General features: G+C 43.5%; 1 protein-coding gene across 2 annotated transcripts in view; it reads right to left on the bottom strand.

Moving 5' to 3' along the window:
* Positions 1 to 15,023, bottom strand: part of fbln1 (fibulin 1) — a 35,130-nt gene that overhangs the window by 7,651 nt on the left and 12,456 nt on the right. Inside the window, exons 9-16 of one of the 2 annotated variants that reach the window (XM_074633994.1) lie at positions 14,393 to 14,536; positions 14,161 to 14,286; positions 13,884 to 14,009; positions 12,970 to 13,089; positions 12,689 to 12,820; positions 12,455 to 12,578; positions 6,241 to 6,386; positions 4,476 to 4,616 (exon numbers count right to left, since the gene is read on the bottom strand). In XM_074633994.1, coding sequence (XP_074490095.1) covers positions 4,476 to 4,616; positions 6,241 to 6,386; positions 12,455 to 12,578; positions 12,689 to 12,820; positions 12,970 to 13,089; positions 13,884 to 14,009; positions 14,161 to 14,286; positions 14,393 to 14,536 — 1,059 coding nt within the window. Of the gene's footprint in view, positions 1 to 4,475; positions 4,617 to 6,240; positions 6,387 to 9,121; positions 11,307 to 12,454; positions 12,579 to 12,688; positions 12,821 to 12,969; positions 13,090 to 13,883; positions 14,010 to 14,160; positions 14,287 to 14,392; positions 14,537 to 15,023 lie in introns of those variants that run through there. The other variant, XM_074633995.1, reaches the window with a different exon arrangement.

The following is a 15,023-nucleotide window of genomic DNA, read 5'->3' as shown; positions in this document are numbered from 1 at the left end:
CTGACAGCCCCGTGTGCCAACGGCAATGCAAAAGGCATTTATTCTCTGGGCAGGATATAAACCGCAAAGGCACATTTCCACCTGCATTTCAAAAATGAATGGAATTTAGCTGCGGCGTCTTAGACTGGCAGTTCCTCCAGAGGATGGCATATATGATTCATGAAGAGAAGGTACTATATTATCTGTTTCTGTCCAGTAGGATAAACATAAATACTACATAAATCAGTTTTTCCTGCTAAAAAGAATTAGACAGCAGATATTAATGGTATGGCAAAATCCTTCCGTGACAAATGATTACTCATGAAGACGAGTCATTTGGACACATTCAAGGCATGACTAAACATGTGCTCACTGTTTAGATGGCTACTGATTGAATTTGGTTGATACTGGTCAGCCAGCTAGCTGAGTCAAGTAAAAGCACAAGTCACATCATTCCACAAATGTTACTGATTTGCATGTTGCTTTTGTTAACTTTATATAAAGTTATTATAACCAAGGTTCAGGAACAAGACCACGCCTCTCACCCTCGCTAATTCTTCACCTGTGTCTCGTTAATTCCACCACCTGCGCCTCACTAACTCAATCACCTGTGAAGATCTATATAGGTGTGTCAAACCCTACTCTCTCCTGTTTGTCTCAGTTCTCACGACCCTCCCCTCTCAAACCCCAGGCCTACAGGTAACCACAGGTGTAATGGATCAAACTATGTGATATGATATGATAGTTCCCTCGACCCCCACCATCCCACCGAACTCGACCTCTATACAATCTTTCATGCATCCTCCAGCTATTCCAAGTAAAACTACTTTAGTACCGAACAAATGGCGTGGTCTTTGTTAATGAAGCTTTACATAGTAAACAGGAAGAAATTGAATTGGTGGGTTGTCACATTGTTTCCCCACATAATATAAACATACATACATATATCATTTCAACAACTTCTGAGTAACAGCTAGTGGGCTACTTCCAGGTCTGAAAAGTGAAGCCAATGCTGAAGTGCCTTAAACTTGCATTCTTTCTAACAGCCAGCAGGGGGCGACTCCTCTGGTTGCATAAAGAAGTCTGATTGTATAGAAGTCTATGAGAAAATGAGCCTACTTCTCACTTGATTTATTACCTCAGTAAACATTGTAAACATAAGTTTATGGTCTCAATCACTAGTTTCAAGTCTTCTTCAATACAGCATGATGTTCATTTAGTAAATTATGGTCCCATTTAGAGTCAAATAGACCATAAAGCGGGGGATGTTTTAGGGCGGGGCTACCTTGTGATTAACAGGTCGCTACCACGGCGTTGTCCAATCAGGGAGTTCTCCGTGTTTTCGTCTTACAACTTTAACGCTTTCACAGTGTGTTTTCAGTTCATGAAAGTTAATTATAACCTTTTTGGTCACCTAAAAATGTCAGCGTTTGGTTGTACTTAGCTCCACCCTCTTGTGTCACTTTTGGTTGCAAATAACCAAGATGGCGATGCCAAAAACCAAGATGGCACAACCTAAATGCCGAACTCAAGGCTTCAAACGGCAGTCCGCGAACCAATGGTTGACGTCACGGTGATTACGTCCAATTTTATTTACAGTCTATATTAATGGCTAAAGCAAAGCTGGAAGAAGTCATGCATGCTCAGCAAGCCGGCCTTGATACATGAAAGAAAAAAAGCAACACTAGCCTATGATACCTTCAATGGGATTGGTCAAAGACAATATTGAGCCCCACAATGATGTACTGTATGTCACTCAGAGATAATAAAACAAGGGAACCACCAGCATTTGATCAGAGGTGAGAGACTCAGCCCATGCTTCCAGCAGAGACCACAGAGCCATTGTTTTCAAAGGGAAGACCATCCACCTCCTGGCTGCCAAAATCAATCATCCCATGCTCAACCCTATTCAAACAACCTGTCCCTAATCAAAAGTTGAAGATGACAGCGTTAGCGTGAGTAATGCATTCCTCCACTGTTTGTGTTTCCAAATATGAGTATGATGTGTCACAAATGTTGTCTTTGTTGTGAGGATGATATATATCGCTCCTGCTGTGTGTCTACATACCTGCGGGGATATTTGTGTGGTCGCCGCTGTGCTACTGTGGTCGCCATGGGAATCTGTAAGTGTTTGATCGGTTCTGATCATGTTTTCCAAGCGCCGAGGGCCTGTTGTGTTTGCACAGATGCGTAAGGCTGTCAGGGTTGTCTTCCAGATGTGACAGTGCTGGGAAAACCAGTGATGGATGACCAGGAGCTAGGAAAGAGTGGTGCAATTCTTACACTATTTGGTGTACTGTCAGCCTCTATGTGTGTGTGCACATTATGTCTATGCAAACACAGCATGCCTGTGTGTGCAGTCGACTGCTTTTAAAAGAGAGAGTAAGTGAGCATAACGGGAAAAGAGCGTCAGCCAATCAAACCTCTCAAGAATTAGCAACGGATTCTGAGGATTCCTAATTGCCTCTTTTGTCCCTTTCAAAAACACAAGAAGTGGCCAAAAATAATGGCCAAAGTTAGTTTGAGTTCTCGCACTTGTTCATTAGTGGAGCCTCAATGTCTGCTGCTCTTCACATCCCACCAAGCTGTAATACCACTGCTGGAGACGCAGGAGATACTGGAAACCAAGCTTCCTTAAGTGACACGTCAGCGAGCCTCGCACAATGGTTACGCAACCAGCAGCGTCTGCAGGCCAAAGCACCAGCGGCACAACCCACTAAATAAAAACCAAAAGGGGCCTTCTTCATCGCACCGTGGACGCCACACTTCACGGCGAGCAGTCGGTGACCGAGGGCTCCGGTGCACAGGGCCTCAATTTGGATGTGCGACGGGCAACTGGTGCTAACATGCAAGAGCTGCATCCAATAAGCATCCGATGGGTTTGGGAGAGAAGTGGCTCCTCACAAACAGGCCTTTCATGTGGTCGTCAGTTTAAGTGCTCTAATGCTCGGCGAGACACTGAGGCCTAGCGTGGGGAAATGGAACAATACATTTAACCACATGAAGCAAAGCGCCCAGGATTACTTCTGCACATATTTTCTCTCTCTCTTTCCTCTTTCATTGAATCACAGTCTCTCACTTGTCTTTCTCTCTCTGCAATTTCATTCTTCCCTTGCACACACGCACACACACACATACATACTTGCCCTTGCAAATGAGCACCACAATAAACAGGGAATTTCTCTCTAAATCCTCTTTACACACACAGACACACACAGTAGACGATATATTACAAAATAAGGCTTATCGCTCATGCAGAATTACACCATTGTGCATTCCAACGAAAACATGCCATTATAAAACAGTACGATATAATTATAACTGCTTTAACAGCGACTTACGTGAATTATTGCTGGTTATAAACATTCTCATGTCTCTGTGTGTGAATTTGGGTTCGTTTGATAAGCACACATCTGTTTCTGCACAAATGTACAAGAGGAACACTTGCCCACAATCCCGCCTGAACCAGTGACATTCGCGCACTCTCTCCTCCTCGATCTCTACATTTCATTCCGTAAAGACAGATGTGAATATTGATGGCCCATCCCTTCATCCATCAGCAAGAGAAGAAGAATGATGTCCTTGCACTACCACCCTGCCTGCATCTCGTCACAAAACAAAAACAAAAACACCTAGACGGGCCCAACAATGTGTCATCATTAGGCTCACAGCACCCTCATCCTCCCAGTTCAGCTCTCCGACAGGCGTGCAGCAGCCTCGGGTCACCACCAGACTAAAGGATGGGAATGGCTTCTCCCCAGATGTGTTGTTGTTACACACCACTGGAAATCTACTGCTCCTACTTGAACTAGTGCAGGGCTCTTTTTTGCATGCTGGCGGTCTCCAAACAGGTAGTTATAATTAACTGCTTGTCAACTGCAATCACTTGCGCGCACATGCATGTATAGATCCACGCCCTCTATTCCAGTGCATTCGGACCGCCATGACTTATTGTGGAAAGTAACGATCTGCTTGGGATAAGCATAGCCGTAGATAAGTGAATTAAATGGTACTTTGTTTGACCACTAGACTGTGGAAATTGATGCCAAATATTTGGTGAGACAGAAACAGGCCTTCGTCTGTCTCAAAGAGCCACTCAGAGGACAACTCTCCGAAGAAGCAGACACCAAGAGCCCCCATGAAGATGATGACAGCTATGTGATGCCACAACACTGCAAAGACCATAACGGACTGTGTCAGATGTATTTATGTCAGGGAGTCCAGACATTCCTTATGGGAGATTTTTGAGCTCTTTGTCCCTTCCCAATGTGCACATGTGAGTTTGATTTGTAAAAAAAAAAAATACACATATATTATATACATTTCAAATTGAGAAATTAGGTAAGCAATACCGCCCCCTTTGTCAAAGGATTCCAGTCACAGGCTGTCGGGGTGATATCGACTGCATGTTAAAGCTGCTATTGTCAAATGTACGCACTAGTTTGGTGCACCCAAACTTCACAACACACAAAGCAAAGTAAAATCCCGGTACTCACCCACATACATTCCATTCTCTACCCGCTTGATGATATCGAAGGCGTTCTCCACGTTGCCCTCCAGGATGTCAAACTTGACGTCGTAACTGCCTAAGTGATAGGACCCGTAAGCCGGCACCGTGGTTCTCAGGAAAACAATCTCTGTTGGAAGATAACAATTAGACACAAAAAGCTTTCGGAGCCTAAACCCTCATAATCACACTGGGATTGCGCCATCAGACCAGTGCCAACTTTTGCTTTTCTTTTCCTTTTCTAAGAGAAAGACAATAAAATAGGAGATGGAAACGTCTGTGTTTATTGTACACTGAGAGGGTCACGGGAAGGTTGAGGTTTTTCAGTGCTGTTGTTCAGCTGAAGGGCCTCGAGTCCTTTACACCCCAACTCAGAGTTTATGAGAAATGACAAGAGCTTAACTCCCCGTGACGTTGAGCATGAGTGTGTCTGAAACAAGCGCCGCATGCCAGCCAATAGATGCTTGTGAGCTGTCACTGTCTGCGAGTGATTACCGTGGTTACTCATATCCAACCAGCGTGGCACTCACTCTCTGGTGTGGGCCAGCCAAGCCTGGACTGCATGGAGAACATCATGGAATAACTAATTTGGAGGTCAGAGGTAGTCATATGGATTCTGACAACTGCAGGGAAATGCATTTGATGGGCGCTCAGAGATTAAGGGAGATAAAGTAGAGCTAAAGAGAAAAAAAAGTCATCATGCTGTCTTCAAATTCGTTGTTTCCAAAGATTTTAACAGGACGTCCTGTCACCAAATGAACTCTCATGTATGGGCCTTTGTGGATTAACGAAAATGTAGAATAGAAGGATACACAGAATACAGTTTAGGGGAGTTCAGATGATCAGTCAATTTTGAAGTATTGTGTTAAAGCAACAGCTCAACATTTTTGGAAATACACTTATTTGCTTTCTTGCCGATAGTTAGATGAGAAGATTGATTCGATACCACTCTTATATCTCGTAAAAATGAACCGGTCTGGTTAGCTTAGCTTAGCTTTAAGATTGTAAACAGAGAGGATTAGGTAGTCTGTCCAGAAAATCAGCTCACGAGCACTCAACACTCACAAATTGTCATTTTTAAACTTCTGGGTTTTGTATTAACTACTTAATGTTTCGTAGTGAGCTCTAGAGGTGCTGGTGGGTTTTATTACCTTTGGACCGGTTCTACAAAGTGTCTTAAACTGTCATTCTTTCTAACAGCCAGCAGGGGGCGACTCCTCTGGTTGCTAAAAGAAGTCTGATTGTATAGAAGTCTGAGAAAATGAGCCTACTTCTCACTTGATTTATTACCTCAGTAAACATTGTAAACATGAGTTTATGGTCTCAATCGCTAGTTCCAAGTCTTCTTCAATACAGCATGCTGCAGCATGTCGCAAAAACCCGAAATGGCGACGGCCAAAAACCAAGAATGCCGAACTTTAAAACGGCAGTTCACAAACCAATGGGTGAAGCCATGGTGATTACGTACACTTCTTATATACAGTCTATACTTTGAACAAAGCCAGGCTAGCTGTTTCCCACAGTTTCCAGTCTTTATGCGAAGATAGACTAACCAGCAGCCGGCTAAAGCTTCATTGTTACCCTACCAATATGAATGGTATCGATCATCTCATCTAACTCTTGGCAAAAAAAGGGAATAAGGAACTATATTTTATTGTATTTCGTCCATTTCTTTACACTTTTGCTGCATGTTTGACCATCATGTTTACACCAACATTTCCATCATTAGTATGCACATAAAAAACTGTACCTACCCTCTGGCCGTGTGAACTCTCTGAAGGTGGGCAAGGAGATAAAGGTGTGGGACAGTGAGTGCATGGGGTCCAGAACACAGGCTACGTCATTGGGCTGACAGGACTTCATACAGCGGATGGTGTCAGAGCGTTCAAGCCTCGCCGTTCTAAAGGAGAGAACAAACATACACACACCCACAAAAAAAAGAAAACACAAACACACATGGCCTCTGACCTTTAGGTTATAAAGACTTCAGAGTCAAACCGCCTTTTGGTTTTCTAAAGTTCACAATAACAGGGCATCCTTGGGAGCAGCCCACTGCGTAATCAAGAGCTCAGTGGGACAACTCCAATGGCCGCTACACAAACAATAGCTGAACAACACAGCAGGGACACTGGATATAGCAGTCAACATCAAAAACAATCAAATGCTGTGTGGTTTGGAAGAATAATAAACCAACAATAACCAAAGGTCATTCCGAAGCCAGCCTTTTGTAGCTTGTGGAGACTAGCGCGCTGCCATCGATGCTTTTCTGATGCACTATTTCAAGCGGTGTGGGAAATGAATTACTGCACTCACAGAGAATGATCCACAACCTGCTCAGGAAAAATATTTGGATTTGCTGAGCATCCCCGGCTTCACATCAGATAATCTCTTGAGGAGGATTTATGGGGAAAGGGAGTGTTCTAAAAGACTCCTAAATTGTGAGCAACATGACTAGACAACTCCCCAGCCTCTCCCCAGGGCAGCTCTCATCCTATTATTTAGGGCTTTGTTTATTCCACAGACTAATCAGTGACAGGTCGGGGGGGGAATGGAGGGCCTCTGCTGGCTCCTAAGGCTAACGCCACCTGAAGTATCGCTATTCACTACCTGTCTGCTACATAAGACTTTGAGAGAGGCTTCTAAGGCACTAACAACCTCATAAATCACGGGTTTGTCTTTGAAACGACGAGGAACTCGTGATCACGAGAGAGCTATTGAAACAAAATAAAAGCCTCGACTTCGACATCCAAGATGTTAAATTTAAGCTCGGTTTTCACAAAGGAGACAAGTCAGTACACGGTTATATTGGGTTATGAAAACAGACAAGTTGCCATGTATAAGTCCAGTTAATGTGCATGGCAGCCATATAGCCACATTGTGAGTCATGGGCCGTGGATCTCTGGCGGTCCTCGGGGGACCTATAGGCTGCAGCTCAAAGCCTGCAGGCCCCGGCTTGGGTTGCAGGGCTCCTTCAATGGAGAGCGAGTAGAGAAGCCCCTGACAAAAAGTCAAGCCACCACTGGGTAGGGGCTTGTAATTAGCAATTAGCGGGTGGGTCCAAGTTTTGCTTTGGCCCACGCCAAACCCACAAAATGTTCTCCTAGTTTATAATACCGCGGCCTGAGTTGCAGAAAGACCCGAGCGGGGCTCTAGAGGACAAGGTGAAAGCTCTGTTGGGGTAGAGAGTAAATTTACGAGAAGATAATGACCCAGGGTGAACTGCCCCCATACACACAGATGGGCACTTCAAAGCTGGGGCAGCAAGTGGAGCTAATTACAGCTCCATGTGTGTCTTAATGCATGTATAAGTCTGCACCCGAAATACCTATATGTGTGTTTATTTGTGTGCCTTTGTGCATGCAAACATGCTTGTGTATATGTGTGTGTGTGTGTGTGTGTGCGTGTGCATGCACATACGTCTTCTTCATCTCCCCCATGCCTCACGTGGCCCAGCCCAGGAGAAAAACCCCAATACTTTCAGACCAGAAAGAAAAACAGACTTTTTGGATGAAAGTCCTCTGGTCAAGCGTAGGGCCTTTTATTTTTTTGGTAATTATTATTTATAGTCGGCACATTGATAACGACCCAACACAAACACTGCAGGGCATCATTCATTCTGTGCGCGGTGATGTTGCCGCACCACAAATTGTTCAGACCACCGGCCAGAGCCCAGAGCCCCATAACTCAATGTCAAAGGGGAGGAAAAAACCTTCTGCGCACCACTATGTTCTTATTTTAAGGATATCCCCACTAGGGACCAAGTGCATCCTTACTGGCCTGACAGCTCAGGACAGGAGGAACCTAGGACATCTGAATTTACAGTTATTATAAGCCACAGCCCTCGGGCAGCAGCCTCACAGCATGTCAGACTATTTATATTCTCTCCTGCTGGTGCACATTTCCCCTCTTCTTTGCCACTGCATCCCATCGCGTGTCACTTACTCAGCCTTCATTTGGATTATCTGTCTGCTTTGGGGTTTACACCCGCAGTATGCAGTGGAAATCTGTGCATTTCGCATTAAGCCTAAAATGTAATGGGAGCTAAAGAGATGTGCATGAAAATAACTGCCACGGAAAGACGTATTTGCGGTGAAAGGTAACTGATGTTTGGGAAGTGGGAGTAACAATGCATTAAAAGGCCCAGTCTGGCTCGTTTGGGACTGGAATTCGGAGGTGTGGAATTACTTTATGGACTTAATAAATAGTGAAATTTGACATATATGCGCATTTAACTGAGGGGTTTGACTTATGGATGGGGAATTTGACTTGTGTGTGTTTCTTGGCTGATTTAAAATACAGGCCTGGTTTGCTTCTGTTTACAAAAATTACTGATGCCGGAAAACTTCAATCATCAGGAGACATTAATAAGAACTAATAACATTATTAATAACATCTGTTGTTTTTCTACTGTTAGTTTAAAGTACCTTGTGTATAGATGATTGTGGTCATTAACTTTAAATATATGCATCAGAGATTTGCATGTATCAATTTCCTGTTGGAATAATAGTAATACGAAACTATGTGAGGAAGCCTCCATCTGTGATTTGGCCTCACATTCTAGCTGCTCCCTTTGCTGTATTCGATTAAACCCCACAATGCACCATTATCAAGAACTGGATTTGACTTGAACATGTGTTATTTCTATTTCAATTTTAATAGAAAACTGTTCATCCAACACATAAACCATAAAATACTGAAAAAACGTCAGACTTTATCATGCAACCATCATCAAATTACACTCAGTTGTAGGCAGACCTGGGTCGTTACCATTTCATGATTTACCCTGACCTAGAACGCCACCTAGCGGCTGTCACACTGCCTTACCTCCAAGAAGATACATTCAATTGGACCTAATTCATACTGCTGAATAATGATCCTTAATTCTAGTGTTAAAAAGTTGATTATGTAAAATGCTACTGTACTAAAAAAAAAAAAAAAACTGTGCTTCTTTCTTCTGATTTTGTGTGCTGTATTGTTTTTTTTCATATCCACTCTTAAAAAATGACGTGTCATCTTTAACACATGCTTAGTGTCGAACAGACTCATATTTGTGGTAATTTATTAAAAAAAAAGTGATATAGACAAAGCTGAACAAAGGGGGGCAGCGCTGCCCCAGGGTCCTGGATGACCAGTGTCCCTGAAAGCCTCACAGTCACTGTGGCTTGTGGTGATCTGATGCATTGAAAATTTGTGTAAAAGAATAGTCTGACATTTTAGGAAATGTACTTAAAAATACTCACACTTGCTTTTTTGTTGAGTTAGAACCATAGACTGTTTATAAGAAGTGGACGTAGTCACCGTGACGTCACCCATTGGTTTGCGGACTGCCGTTTTGAAGCCTCGAGTTCAGCATTTTGTCCGTCACCAACTTGGTTTTTGAAACCAGAAGTGACACGAGAGGGTGGAGCTAAGTACAACCAAACGCTGACATTTTTAGGTGACCAAAAAGGTTGTAATTAACTTTCATGGACTGAAAACACACTATGAAAGGGTTAAAGTTGTAAGAGGGAAACACGGACAACTCCCAGACCGGACAACGCCCTAAAGAATCCCCTGCTTTATGGTCTATTTGACTCTAAATGGGACCATAATTTACTAAATGAACATCATGCTGTATTGAAGAAGACTTGAAACTAGCGATTGGGACCATAAACTAATGTTTACAATGTTTACTGAGGTAATAAATCAAGAGAGAAGTAGGCTCATTTTCTCAAAGACTTCTAAACAATCAGACTTCTTTTAGCAACCAGAGGAGTCGCCCCCTGCTGGCTATTAGAAAGGATTCAAACTCAAGGCACTTCCACATTGGCTTCACTTCTCAGACCCGGAGGTAGCCCACTGATTAAAGCAAAGCTAGCATCTTTATGCTAAGCTAAGTTAGCCAGCTGCTGGCCGTAGCTTCATACTTAGCATTTAAATATGGTATCAATCTTTGCATCTAGTCCCTAAAAAATCAAACTATTCCTTTAAGAATGTGCACTACTCAATCACAATATGTCCACATTTGTAGGCTATATTTTAAGAAGGTAATGCACAGAGAGTGCAGGAAGGGCTACAGGGGTCATTAGGGGCCCCAAGCCGGTTCATCAGGCCTTAAACCAATACAGTTTACCCATATTTTTTGGCAACCTAATCGCATAAATCCACAAGAAAAATAAACAATCTTTAGTAGTGTAAAGATGAATATTGGTCTTATAATGATGATTAATTGGAAATCATAATGTGTATTACTATTGACCTGGATACATCTATGCAGTATGTTACATACAGTAGTCACTGCATCACCATGCATGTCTATCAACATACCGTATGGTGACATCGCATGCATTTTGTATTGAGGATGAACTTTTTCTGTTTTCTCTACGAGACAACGCATTAAAGATGACACATCCTTTTTAAGAGTGTAGTAACTTGTGTAACCCTACGTAACTCCTGTGTTTATTCTAGTAGGGGATTGTAAGGTACTCTGGGCTCATCCTGGGTAACAAACACCAGCACTTTAGCCATGTATGTGCTGAGCGAGCCGTAGCGACGCAGCCTCAGCTCCAGAGACAGCTCAAAGTCCTGCGGCTCGCTGATGAGCTTTGCCACCGACATCACGCCGCCGGTGGGCACCCGCTCCGTCTTGAAGAAACCACCGTCGTTGCCGGCGGTGATAACGGTCTGGATGTCATCGCCGACCACGGTGTGCGAGGGGCCCATGCGGAAGATGTTGGTGAAGACGGGGATGTTGGTGGGGAAGGTGAGGTAGTAGTAGGTTATTCTCAGGGGCATGTCGAAGCACTCGATAGACTCATTGCAAAGCAAGCGTTCGCATCGACTGCAAAGAGAGAAGGGTGGGGGGGGCAGGGCAGGGCAGGACGGGACAAGACGGAACAAAACAGGCACAGAGAGAAGGAGAGAGAGAGAGAGAGAGAGAGAGAGAGACCAGGTGTAAATTTAATTTGCCGTGCATTGCATGCAGTGGAAGGAACATCAGTCTGCAGCACAATACTTCACAGGCCAGTCATGGTGCCCTCTGTGGGATCATGCAAGAAGTTCTGTCGCTGGTGCCTGCATAGGTCATACACAGCCTCTACTGTCACTGAGCCAATGACAGAATATCCATATGCATTTCATCATTCTAAAACAACAGAACATGCTACAGCCGAATCTTTTCTGAAGTCATTCCAGCATTGAGCGCACTGGACATGCAGAGCCTTGAATAACAAGTGATTAAGGGTCGGTTTAAAAGGCCTGACGTTGTTTACTATTGAGAGAGCTCTTGGTAGGACGACCAGTCAGACTGGACTATGAGGAACATGGATGTAATGCACTGTAATTCGTGCTGTATATATCCCACAAAATACAATTGTATGTAATCCACGTAATTGTGAATCAGGAAGTGTAAAGAGCGACAAACGCCACGTAGGGAGGAGGTCGGGGTGGACGTGTGAGACAAAAAACACCAGACTTTCGCCCAGGAGACCGAAGTTTGTACCCCGTGTGAAACCAGACATCAGCGTTGATTTACTTGTCACATATCTCCCGTAATTACGCCACTTCCAGAGATATTTTAATCCAAAGGACAATCTTTTCCTAAACCTAACTAAGTTATATTTGTCACGTAACTTCCGTACTTAAGTTTCACTACTTCCGGTGTTATTTTAACCCAAACCACCATCTTTTGTTAAACCTAACTAAGTAGTTTTGTTTTCTAAACATAACCAAGTTGTTTCCTGTGAAGACGGAAGTTTATTATGAAAAGACCGGAGCAGAAATTGACACGTGCGTCAACATTCATAGGAAACATGAAGGATAACTTTTAAGATATCATACAAACCGTTTTATGAGGATACATTGCTCTGTGAGTGTTGTGGGTGCAAGGTTTTCTGTCGATGTTGTGTTACTAATATTTGTCTTTGAAATCTCGTATCGTTATGAGCACACATTAGAAGAATAGAAAAATGTGTAAATCCAGATACTCACGTCTCTCCAACACGCCTGTAGTTGTTTGGACACTCGAAGGACAGGCATCTGAATCCTCCCTGTACATTAAAGCAGCTCTGATTCACTGTGCATGTGTGTGTTCCCGTCACGCATTCATCGACATCTGGGAGCGAAAGGACAAAAAGTGGAAATAAATGCGATTTCAAAACATTCGCAAGTATAACTTGTATCAGAAAATTGACATTGAAAGTCTGCACGTGTAGGACAGCTTACCCTGGCAGCTGCGCCCATTGGGTGCTAATGTGTAGCCAGTGACAGGACAGGAACAGTGGAAGCTGCCTGGGGTGTTGTGACAGCGATAGGTGCAAATGTGACCTCCAGTTGGCAGGGCACACTCATCTATATCTAAAAATATAACAGGGAGATAAAAACAAGTCAAACCAGAGAGTAAATTTAAATTAAGAAAAATATATTTTGTAGTATAGTATAGTTATAGTTTGCTTCAAAATATTCATGTATTAGTCGAAGTATCTGCTAAAACGGTTCCATTTTACCTTCACAAGTCATGCCGTCTATGTCACTGAGCTGGTAGCCACGGCGACAGTAACACTGGTAGGAGCCGTACACGTTGGCACACTCTTGACTGCACGGGTTGCTCTCACACTCATTCAAATCTAAGCAGAGAAAAAAGATGATTACAGACCATTATGAACTCTGTCCTACTAGTGTAGTACACAGTATGTACACAATATGTACTACATAAACATTTGCTTGCACAGTTACGCACTTGAGTTGCATGTGAACGGGATACTGAGAATTGGCTGAAATATAAGAGACTTTGAAAAAAGCATGATTGTAAGTGCCTGGAGGGTGGACTTTTTTCAAAGGTGGCTACCGCATCTTAGTTAGTTATCTTCGCCAGGAGATTATGTATTTGGTCGTGTGTGCATCACGGCTAATCTTTTAAACTGCTGGACCCATCACTCTCATTATTTATGACTGTGCGCTGAAGGACCTCTCGTGGTTTCAGTGCTTCACGCATTTTGGAAACATATTTTATTGACTGGTTTATACCGTCATTGATTGCGGTCTCCTCTCTACTTTTAACCGGCCGGTAGGAGCTGCAAGTGATAGACAAGTGCTTCAGTTTGGAATCTTGTTTCCGCTACGGATTACGAATTGTTCCTCTCTTGATTTGCACACCTAGATAAGTCAACTACATGTACAGTATGTATGTATGTATAAATGTTGCTTAGCAAATGACAAACAGCTTGATGCCATAGCAGGTAGTAGAACAGATGTGTTCGCTGTAACCAAAGGCAAAAGGTCGTCCAACTCGGAGCTGTTCAGGGGTTTCTATTGTTTCAGTCACTGGTAAGATATGCACAGTATAGCCTACAGGGTACGCAACACATACTGTATATTGTATAAGAAGTTGCAATTCTCCTGATTTAGATATTTGTCTCACCGTCACAATTCCTGCCATCACCAGATAGCTTGAAGCCGGTGGTGCAGCTACACATGTAGGATCCCAGAATGTTCTCACACTTATGAGCACACAGACGGCCAGGGTAGTGCCTGCATTCATTAATATCTAAAACACAAATACGCCACAGTGATAAGCTGAAAATGATTCCAAAATTATCTTATACACAATTTGACCAGTACTAGTAGACGTACAGTATATATGTTTTATTTACATACACTTGGATATTATGTAAGAACATCATCGACCAGCTGCTTACCCTCACAGGTCCGGCTGATGCTGTTGAAGATGTAGCCGGCCTCACACTCGCAGCGGTAGGAGCCTACCAGGTTGATACAACTATGACCTGAGCAGACAATTTCAGCGCCCTTACACTCATCAGTATCTGTGGAGGGGGGATGCAAACAACACCATGATATAATGCACCTCAGGCAGGTTAGTAAGATGCTTTGTCATCTACAGTAGGAATGGTGAGTTTTTTTCCGCCGTACCAACACAGCGTGTTCCCTCTTCATTGAGGTGGTATCCTCGACCACAGTTGACGGAGTTCCTCTGGCAGATGTAGGAGCCATTTGTGTTGATACAGATCTGCCCGCGGTGGCATGGGCCTGTCTGGCTGACGCATTCATTGATATCTGACAATATAGACACAGATGACATTATTAAACTAGAATGGCACTTGGAGAGCACAGACCTCCGCCCGAGTACGATAGGCCCCCCTCTCCGTTCAGTTAGCGCCATCATCCAGGTGTATTTTTGTTTATGTTGAGATCAGCTGTTCGTAGCGGAGCAGCGTAAAACACTTCATTCAAACTTGACAGAAACAAAGTAAAACTCACCTAAACCGTCGTCGTTACTCTTTCCAACAATCACCAAGTGTGCTTTGGTCGAACTCAACTGTAATTCCACCGAGTTTAATGTGAAAAAACGCCGATTCTACAGTTGTTCCCCCCCAATCCCCCGCTCTCTCTCTGTCTCTCTCTCTGAAGGAATGAGGCGGGATCATGCGTCATCAACGCGTCATCAGTTACACTTCGCATGTGTTAAACCCAGAGGTCTTAATGTTCTGGCTAATCGGAATCCTTAAAAAAATTCCTGAATCCGGATCATGATCCGGATCGC

This window comes from Sebastes fasciatus, chromosome 4 (genome assembly GCF_043250625.1).
Source record: "Sebastes fasciatus isolate fSebFas1 chromosome 4, fSebFas1.pri, whole genome shotgun sequence".
In the NCBI taxonomy this organism is placed as follows: Eukaryota; Metazoa; Chordata; class Actinopteri; order Perciformes; family Sebastidae; genus Sebastes; species Sebastes fasciatus.
This window is presented reverse-complemented; position numbering and strand designations above follow the sequence as displayed.